Source organism: Myxocyprinus asiaticus, chromosome 48, assembly GCF_019703515.2.
Source record: "Myxocyprinus asiaticus isolate MX2 ecotype Aquarium Trade chromosome 48, UBuf_Myxa_2, whole genome shotgun sequence".
Lineage (NCBI taxonomy): Eukaryota > Metazoa > Chordata > Actinopteri > Cypriniformes > Catostomidae > Myxocyprinus > Myxocyprinus asiaticus.
The window spans coordinates 24,146,901-24,157,478 of NC_059391.1; the positions used below are offsets into that span (position 1 = coordinate 24,146,901).

General features: G+C 38.4%; 1 protein-coding gene across 2 annotated transcripts; it reads left to right on the top strand.

The window, feature by feature from the left end:
- Nucleotides 1-370: 370 nt before the first annotated feature.
- On the top strand, nt 371-8,902 carry LOC127437503 (tryptophan 5-hydroxylase 1). 2 transcript variants are annotated; one of them, XM_051692473.1, is made up of 11 exons: nt 371-551; nt 3,107-3,244; nt 3,393-3,576; nt 3,704-3,804; nt 3,902-3,969; nt 4,637-4,833; nt 5,063-5,198; nt 6,582-6,708; nt 6,850-6,945; nt 7,812-7,945; nt 8,076-8,902. In XM_051692473.1, the coding sequence occupies exons 1-11, from the start codon at nt 456-458 to the stop codon at nt 8,248-8,250; spliced, it is 1,452 nt and encodes a 483-aa protein (XP_051548433.1). In that variant the 5' UTR covers nt 371-455; the 3' UTR covers nt 8,251-8,902. The 2 variants fall into 2 exon arrangements, with proteins under 2 accessions (XP_051548433.1, XP_051548434.1); XM_051692474.1 differs by lacking the exon at nt 371-551 and adding an exon at nt 1,362-1,487.
- Nucleotides 8,903-10,578: the final 1,676 nt, after the last annotated feature.

Here is a 10,578-nt window from a genome sequence, read left to right on the forward strand (position 1 = left end):
CATCATAATTGTGCAATGGACCTGATCCCAGGCTTATGGCTGCACCTATAATATCTGTCTTAATTATCAGCGCACAGATAAGACTAGAGATTACAGAAAAAATTGCTGGGCTCCTGTGTGCATTTTTGTTTGAACTCCCAACTCTTGCCAGTAAAGTAACTCTCGTCACTGATCTTTTTGTATGCAGAACGTAAAAGAGAATATGAAAAGGTATGTCTCTCATATGAATATCCCCATGACGTGAGCGAGGCTCCTCATTTTCCATTTGCTGTCAGGGGGAAGATTAACGGGCCGTCCGTGCATCGAGCGCTCATCACCACCCCCCCCCACCCCCCACTGGTCCGGTCCTCATAAATAGCAAAGTGCGCAATTGCGGCACATCCATTTAAACTAATAGAAATATAACAGACCGACACGTTCGTTTAGGGAACAGATAAATAGCAAGAAACTTCAGCATGTACTCAACTAAAAGCGAGGGACCGCGCAGAGGAAGATCTTTTGACTCAATGAACCTTGGTCTGACATTGGAAGAAAAGCAACTTAACAATGAAGTAAGCCATTTCGCTAATAATTTATATGATTTAAAAGGCGAATATTTCTAACATTTGTTCGATTAATTAGCTGCAAAACAACATATTTTTGATAGCCCAACACTTATAAAACTAAAAAGACAGTTCCGCGTTAATGTTATATTAATTTAGACTTTATTTGCATAAATACATTTATAAGTGTTTTCTTTCATAATGTAATGTTGCAATATGGTTGCAGAAAGGTTCCCGGAATGTCGGGGTTAAAGGAACGTGTGGGGAACCATTGTGCACAACATAAAACAAACGTTCTATTTGCTTAAAAAAAAAAACACTTTAAAAAGAACCTTGAAGCTCTGTTCTTGGAAACCAAAAACTGTTAGTTGGGCTGGTGAGAATTTGCGTAAATTTCTCCTTATACGGAAATCGTCGTGATATCAACAGGTGGATTTAGGCGCAGTAATAGTGCTGAAGTCTTATCATGCAAAATTGATGTCGCAAACTCTTATGATTCCACAAATAGATCGTTGGGAATCATATAGATCTCTGAGTATTGACGTGGGGAAAGGAGACTGGACATAACAGGTATCTTGGACCACCTCTATCTCCATCCATGTCTAACACCGTTATGAGATGTTCCAATCATGGCTTTGGCAAAAGCCAAAGATGCATAAAATTAAGTGTACTTAACAGAGATGTGCGTTGAAGAGTGATTAATTGCAGCCTAATCCAGAGTTAGATTAAAACAAGAGGGCGCTAATAATAGACTTCCTCGCACTTCAAATGGGATTGCTTTAAGACGACAGACATTGGCCCGTGTTTGTTAAAGCGAGACGGGGAGTCGCAGTAGGCTATTCTGAAACCCTTGCACGGTCAGTGCACTCAATAATGCTGTTGGGAATAATGCTGGCGGGAAGACGGGGACGATTACTCTCCCTCCTGCATGATAAAAGAAATATGGTCAGTAGATGTGAAGCTTTGTTTGAGGGATGCGTAAAGCTGTTGTAGGCCTATTGTAGTTTTAACACTTTAAATGATAGGCTAGATAATGCATGCAAAACAAAAAACTTTTATTTCAACTTTTTTCATATTTGTATACATCTGTCTAACTATTCTATCAGTACTAATTCTTGAAACAATCCCAAGTCTGCAACCTTGGGAAAGGGCTCGTCAGGCGTACCCCTAGCGCTTACGTTAAGCAGGTCATGTTGACTGGCGCGGCCCGCGGTGCTGAATTGACGCAGGCAGAGAACGATTAAGTGGCCCGCACACACTGTCCCGTGCCAGCGACTTAATCGGTTGACCCTTTTTGCAGCTGGTCTCCGTTCGCCTTAGATCTGTCCGTCTTGCGTCTTCGTTTTTACTCATTAAGATACTAAGAAGCTGTTAACTACAATTATCCTGTTTAGCATTTATTCCTAAATACGTTTTTCGCGTCCTGACTGGTAAAGTAAAACTAACGCAATATAATCAATAGGCCATGCAAAACTATCCCATTAAAAAAGGAGGTTTAACATCTTTGGACGAATGCAGCATAGCCTACTTGTTTACCACACTCTTTGTTTAAATCACACCTGATTGACACTCTCTGAGCACCTGAATTAGGTTTAGGGTTTAAAATGGACCCTAGTTGTTTTCAGACATGTTTAAGGTTGACATTTATGTTTAATTTCTAGTAGTAAGGATAAAAAGTAAGTCATGCATAATTTCTGGCTTGACATAATCGATTATTATCACGACAGTTATTCGCATATGGGTTGTTTTGTTTTGTCTTTAAATATTTAAAAATTGTAATAGCAACGCACTCTGGAGAAATCGTACAGATTCGTACGAGTTAGCTAAATCTTATGAAATGGTACCACCCAAGTCGTACAACTTTTACAACAGCCAGTCAGGTGAGTCTCTCTCGTCTCCTTCTAAAACGCAACAATTGCTTTCTTCCGTCATATACAACATACTCTTTACACTTCAAATCATCCCTGACAGACTGTATGAGGTTAGGTTTAGATATGGGGTTTAGGTTAGGGCATAAAATTAATAAGCATGTACACGTCTGACACAGGGAACTTTCGCTTACTTCCGCAACGCACATCCGGGTATTTGCACCTCTAGAATTTGTACAAATTCATACGAACGAACTTTTACGAGTTCATTCGATTTAGAAAACTTGTACAAATACGTATGACTTCTCATGAGATCGGGCTGGGTAATTTGTGTTTTGTAAACTATCTTTACAAAAAATCAATTACAAAAAAGTTCTGACAAACTTGTCACAAATTTGCCATACATTTCCCACTCATTTTCACATGCAATTGAGCTTGCAATTCGCTGCAAATGCTTGCAGCTCTTCACCTGTAGTGGTGAACCTGCAGCAAACCTTTGACGACACTGAAGAGTTTGGTGCAAAGCTCATTTGCACGCGAAAATAAAGAGTTGCGAATTTGTGGCACGTTTGCCAGAACTCTCGATTTTTGTAAGGGTAAATCGTGATCTTCACAGAATTATAATGTTCTGAACATTCTTTTGGACCTACTGTACATCACAATGGTTTTGACACGTTTTGTGCATGTGTCTTACAGATGAGCAAATCTGCCTTTCCAAAGATAGAGGAGAATAAAGATAACAAAACCGTGTCTACAGAGAAGGGTCGAGCTGCTCTTGTGTTTTCTCTGAAAAATGAAGTTGGTGGACTTGTCAAGGCACTAAAACTTTTCCAGGTATTTTTTGTTTAGGGTTGATAATATATAATGACATTGTTTATTTTTCTAGCATTCTTCTGTTTGACTTTAAAAAACTGGTTTGATTAATGAGCATTGCGTATGCTGTACAATTAACATAAAAACATGTTGTTTCATATAACAACAGGAAAACCACGTCAACCTCGTACACATAGAGTCGAGAAAATCGAAAAGACGCAACTCAGAGTTCGAGATCTTCGTGGACTGCGACAGTAACCGCGAACAGCTGCATGAGATCATTCAGCTGCTGAGGAAACACGTGAACGTGCTCGAGATGGACGCACCGGACAACCGCTTGCCAGAAGAAAGTGGTAAATCTACTATTGTATTTTATTTATTTATTTGTTTTTGGTTAGATGTGACATTATTGAAATGAAACCGTGTGTTTTACTACTAAAATGAAATACTAAATATTCAACTTTTGTAAAATTTTTGCAGAGATGGAGAACGTTCCGTGGTTCCCAAAGAAGATTTCCGATCTGGATAAATGTGCGAACCGTGTGCTGATGTATGGATCAGACCTAGATGCTGATCATCCGGTAAGCAGGGCATTTTATCTTGATCTACGTCATCAGTATCAGAGATCGTCTTCAGATGTCAACGCATGTCACTCACTGGTGCATTCTGTTTCAACAGGGTTTCAAGGACAACGTCTATCGCAAAAGGAGAAAGTACTTTGCAGACTTGGCTATGAGCTACAAACAGTGAGTGTTTAGAATATTATGTTTCATATATTTCATATTATATTATATTTATGCATTTGGCACGTGCATTTATCCAAAGTGCATCATTATACTGGTGTTTATTTAGCCTACTAGTAGGCCTACAGTGTATTTAAAGGTGCACTCAGACATTTTTATGCATGTCGTCTTGGACTTACAGTGACACCTAGTGGTGTGGATGTACCATCATTTAAACGCAATAGTTTTTAGTTACGGATGCCATTGTAGAAATGTACTTTTCACAGTCAGCCATGATTAATTTAATCCAAGCGTGAAAGTGTCCAAAAACAAGGCGGTTACTGAGAGTAGTATTCGGCTGGTCATGTAATCCTAACATGGGAGCCCCCATGAGGGGACCCTCTCCATATAGAATAAAACAGCTTTTATAAGGTTAATGATATGACTAGAGTCCTCATCTCATGTGATTTTGTACATATATTTCAAATTGACAATGCATTTCTTTTGAAGTTAAACTTTTTTAATGAGGGAAAAATTACTGAGTGCACCTTTAATTGAGTGTATGGTCCCTGGGTATTGAACCCATGGCCCCAGTTTTTACCCTAATACTTTTAAAATAAAATGCTAAATAATGAAAGTTCCTCTTTTTTTTTTTTAATAAAGTCTAATTAAAGTTTTGCCTCCCTCATAGCGGAGATCCAATTCCTCGTATTGAGTTCACGGAAGAGGAGGTGAAAACATGGGGAGTTGTGTTCAGGGAGCTGAATAAACTCTACCCCACACATGCCTGTCGCGAGTACCTGAAGAACCTGCCATTGCTCACCAAACACTGTGATTTTCGCGAAGACAACATCCCACAGCTGGAAGATGTCTCACGCTTCCTCAAAGGTAAGAAAAGAGATTTTCAAACCCAGGCCGGTGCTATGATTTCCAACGCCCTAGGCAAACAACCAACAAGGGCGCTCCTTTTGACCGGATGTTCGCTGTCCGTCTGTCTGCTGCGAATGCAATTGCCTAATCTGACTATAGGTAGCATTGGCCCTGGCCAAATCAACAGGTTACTGTGTGTTATGATTTATACTTACTCTATGACATTGGCTGTTTTCCACTGTTTCAGAGCGTACTGGCTTCACCATCAGGCCTGTGGCTGGGTATCTCTCCCCACGAGACTTCCTGGCGGGTTTGGCCTTCCGTGTGTTTCACTGTACTCAGTATGTCAGACACAGCTCTGACCCCCTCTACACACCCGAGCCGTAAGTATACTAACAATATGTTATTGTAGAATAAATACATTTTAGGCCCTTGATAATGGTACAGCCATCACTACAAAAAATTATGCTAACAGTAAGTATAATAAGGCTGTAGAATCATGAATGATAAAGCAGTTAAGCATGGCTTCAAACTTTATACCTATATATAAAAAAACCTATTAAAAATACATCTAAATTGACTATATTTCTATTTAATATAAAGTATATCATATATGTATATATAATATACTGTCAAGGTTGCAGAAAATCAGGACCCAAATGCAAAGTGAGAGAACCAAAAAGGATTTATTAAACCAAAAAGGCAAAAACAAACATAAACAACCAAATAGGGGGAAAATAATCCAGGCAGACACCTCAAGCTGGGCTGGGGCAGACATACTGGATACAGACTGACCGGACCAAGTAGGGATGGGAACTACAGACAAAACCAGCATGAACATCAAAAAAGATGAACTGGCATAGGACAGTACACATGAGTAGACTGAAATAGGGAGAGAAATCAAACAGGTTAACAGACAGGGCAGGTGTGACTAATGAACTAATAATAGGCAAACAAGGAGGCGGGGTATGACGCAAGACTGAGAGGCACGTGGCAATACAGAAACAAAACAAAGCCATGTGCTCTCAAAAGACACAAACACCCGAATGGCAGGAGCGCACATCGCCAAGACAATAAGGCAATATACGCTCATGCCAACCAACAGGCAAGACGAGAGAATGCGTAGCAATGCCAAACAAAGCAATGCCACACATTCCCACATTAGACAAAGCCTGAGCGTACATCGTAAGGCACACGGCACCTGATGCACGCAACAGGCGACAAAACAAGACAGGACACCTGTGCGAGAGTTCGGTCACACACAAACCCATAAGCATTAGCGCAATGCACTCACGTCAATAACAGACAGAACATGGAGCATGAGTGTCTGGATCCCGACACAGACCGAAACCGAACCAGACAGGGAAGTCAGGATCCAGCCACCATGCTCCGGACATGAAACACAAGACAGACCGAAGAGTGCACGGCAGGGAAATCAAAACCAAAGCCGTGCGCTCACACAAAGACAGACAGTGAAACACAAGATAGACATAGGATGATGATGTCATGGTCCTGTCACACAAAAATCCAGACTGACAGAGTGGCAGGACCGTGACATATACAGTATAATATATTTTTTTCTAACCCTAAACTATAAAAAGTTATGTCAAACATTTATTCACATTTATTTATGAATTCATTCATTCAGATATATATAAAGGATGACCCCATCTGCAGCCTTGTTAGCAATAATCAAATATGCATTTATATGGAGGAATAGTTACCCTAATCTCTTGGTCACATCACTATATTTGTTTGTTATTTAGAGACACATGCCATGAGCTGCTTGGACACGTTCCACTTTTGGCCGAGCCCAGTTTCGCTCAGTTCAGTCAAGAGATCGGTCTCGCATCACTGGGGGCATCTGATGACTCCATCCAGAAACTTGCCACTGTAAGCAATGACAGACATTAAAATTTGAACTTTCGGTTTGTGGTGTTGTTTAAAAAACGGAATGCATTAATAAATCACATTTTGCATATAGCCTATTAATAATACAAAGTGTCTTAATATTACTGCAATATTGTGTTTCAGTGTTATTTCTTCACTGTGGAGTTTGGCCTCTGTAAGCAAGAAGGGAAGCTGAGAGCATATGGAGCCGGTCTGCTGTCCTCCATCAGTGAGCTGAAGGTAGTGAACCTCTTTAAGGGAATAAAAGTCTTCGCTTAAAGGAATAGTTCACAGAAAAATTAAAATTCTCTCATTATTTACTCACCCTTCTGCCATCCCAGATATGTATGACTTTCTTTCTTATGCAGAAACAAACAAAGTTTTTTAGAAGAAAATCTCAGCTCTGTAGGTCCATAAAATGCAAGTGAATAGTGACCAAAATATTGAAGCTCCAAAAAGCACATAAAGGCAGCATAAAAGTAATCCATAAGACTCCAGTGGTTTAATCCATGTTTTCAAAAGCATTCTAATCGATTTTGGGTGAGAACAGACCAAAATATAACTCCTTTTTCACTATAAATCTTGACATCAGCAGTCTCCTTGGCAATCATGATTTCAAGCTCGATTACACTCCCTAGCGCCATCTAGCGCTCTGTGTATGCGTCAAGAACTAGGAAGTGTAATCGAGCTTGAAATCATGATCATGCCTTGAGACTGCAATGGCAAGATGTACAGTAAAAATGAGTTCTGTTCTACCCTAAATCAATAGGATCGCATCAGAAGACATGGATTATACCACTGGAGTCATATGGATTACTTTTATGCAGTGTTAATGTGCTTTTCAAAGTTGCAAACTTTTGATCACCATTCACTTGCATTGTATGGACCTACAGAGGCTGAGCTGACAGATTCTTCTAAAGATCTTCAGTTTTTTTCTACTGAAAAAAGAAAGTCAAAAACATTTGGGATGGCATGAAGGTGAGTACATGATGTGAACTTTAATTTTTTTGTGAACTTTCCCTTTAATGACAAAATCTTCATAATGTATAATGCATATTTTTCACCTGATAAACAGAGATTATATTCTTTTCTTTTTTTTCTTCCAGCATGCACTCTCAGGAAACTCCAGGATCTTGCCATTTGACCCCAATGTGACATGCAAACAGGAGTGCATCATTACTACCTTTCAGGATGTCTACTTTGTTTCAGACACCTTTGAGGAAGCAAAAGTCAAAATGAGGTGTGTAAAGAAAAAAACTCAAACAGTGAATTTTGCATAATAACATTTGCATATTTCAAAAATGCCTTCTGAGTGCATTACTTTATCCTAAATTAAGACTTTACATTTAAATCTAAATGTAATCTTTTAGGGAGTTTGCAAAGACCATCAAGCGGCCATTCTCAGTACGCTACAATCCATACACACAGAGTGTGGACGTTCTGAAGGACACGGCCAGCATCAACAACGTGGTGGAGGAGCTAAGACACGAGTTGGACATCATTGGAGATGCACTTAACAGGCTAAACAAACAGTTAGGGGTCTGAAGGTCTACAACATCCATTGTATACACTACATTTTATGTCCATAACTTCATGTTTCTGTCACACATCTAAGTTCAATTAATTAGTCAGTTCTTCTCCCTCAAAATAATGTATAATGACTAATATTTTTAATTCTTAATGAAAATAATGCTCATGCAAACTAACTAAGTCCTCTTGTTAATTTCTGTTGAGATTATTAGTCTGGCTCTTGTTCTGTTTAATACAGTATGTGATTCTGCATGACATGTCCTAACTGCTTGCAAGTGGAGTTCTTGTATTTTGGTATACTTGGTAAAGAGGTATTGCAAGGTAACCACAGAGATTAAGATTCAATTCTGAAAACTGGTGTCTGCTCAAGCTGATATATTGGTGATTTCAGTTTTGCATTTATTTGCAAGTAATTTGATTTTATTTGACATTGTATGGCACCTTATTATTATTTTATAGAAAAACTTAGTACATTACTTTGCTATAATCCCCTATGTGCACAGTATTATGAAAAAGTCAAAGTTTTGTATCATTGTGAGTTAATTCAATGTACTATTCAGTGTATATTTCTCTCTCTCTCTTTTATTTGTGAATGAATGTCTCTCTTCAAGTAGAGGATAGGGGCTGGACATTGTCTTGCATTTATTAAAAAGTACATGTAAATATTGCACTGGATATGGAAGAATATTTTTAAATCAATTTCAAACATGCTTAGCTTCTTTATGAGTAATTTATTTACTATTCAGAATGAAGAAAGCCTATTGATAATTTCAGGTTTAAGATGTAGAGGACTTTAACGCTAAAGGTAGAATTTATATGCTTCTGATAATAAAATCAATTCATTATTTTTTTACTGTAAATAAACCTAGTCTACATTTCTTTTCTTCCTTCCTGTGTGTGGTACACATGGTGGGGATTATGGGCTCATTTGTTTGTAGAAGGGGTTATTATGTTAAAAAGGTTGCTTCTTTATAATAAGAAGAATAAAAAAAAGTCAACAATGGAATTGTCATTAGGTGGCACAAGTTACTTGTTAAAGGGACAGTTTACCCCAAAATGAAAATTCTCTCATTATTTACTCACCCTCATGCCATCCCAGATGTGTATGACTTTCTTTCTTCTGCTGAACACCAACACATTTTTTTAGAAGAATTTCTCTGCTCTGTAGGTCCTCACAATACAAGTGAATGGGTACCAAAATGTTGAAGCTCAAAAAGGCAGTATAAAATTAATCCACAAGACTCCAGTTGTAAAATCAATGTCTTCAGAAGAGATATGATAAATGTGAGTGAGAAACAGATCAATATTTAAGTCCTTTTTTACTAATAATTCTCCATTTTCACATTCTTCTCCTTTTATGGTGATTCACATTATTTGTGTATATTGCCACCTTATGAGCAGGGAGGAAAATTTACAGTAAAAAAATATTGATCTGTTTCTCACCCACACCAATCACATAGTTTCTGAAGATATAGATTTAACCACTGGAGTCTTATGGATTACTTGTATGCTGCATTTATGTGTTTTTTGGAGCTTCAAATTTTGGAACCCATTCACTTGCATTGTGAGAAACTAAAGAGCTGAAATAATCTTCTAAAAATCTTCATTTGTGTTCAGTAGAAGAAAGAAAGTCATACACATTTGGGAAGACATGAGGGTGTTGGAATAAGTGGTGTTTTATTATAAAAGAATCTCTTAATTTAAATGTTTGTGTAAACAAACCATGTGCAAGATTTGGTAACAGACTGCTGAGGGCAGTAAATCCAATAAGAACTGCATTTCTTATTTCCAAATATTTATTTCTCAAAGTACTAAAACAATCGTTTATGGGACCGTTAAGGAACTGGAATCATCGTTTAGAGGAATACAGTTGTAACCAGAATCCTTAAATTTCCTACAATTCCCGTCACTACTCATATGTATAAAACTGTATTGTGTAAAGTTTCTTTCTGTCATAAATCCCACACTGTTATCTCTTTTTCTCAGTGTATATACTGTATAATACACTGTTTATCTATCTATCCATCCATCCATCCGTTGTTCCATCTATCTGTCTGTCATTCGGTCTGTCTGTCCGTCTATCCATCCGTCGTTCTGACTATTTGTCTGTCCATCCATCCGTCTATCTAACTATCTGTCTGTTGTTATATCCGTCCATACATTGTTTTATCTGTCTGTCTGTCTGTCCATCATCCATCGTTCTATCTGTCTGTCTGTCATTCTGTCCGTCCATCCATCATCCTATCTGTCTGTATGTCTCTCGTTCTGTCTGTCCGTCCATTGTTCTATCTGTCTGTCTGTCCTTCGTTCTATCTGTCTGTCTGTCCTTCGTTCTATCTGTCT

Bases quoted from the DNA above. Each gene is read 5' to 3' on its own strand.
- LOC127437503 (XM_051692473.1), top strand. From the start codon at position 456: ATGTACTCAACTAAAAGCGAGGGACCGCGCAGAGGAAGATCTTTTGAC. The intron at 3,577-3,703 runs GTAAATCTACTA...AAATTTTTGCAG, and splicing joins CCGCTTGCCAGAAGAAAGTG to AGATGGAGAACGTTCCGTGG. The intron at 7,946-8,075 runs GTGTGTAAAGAA...GTAATCTTTTAG, and splicing joins GAAGCAAAAGTCAAAATGAG to GGAGTTTGCAAAGACCATCA.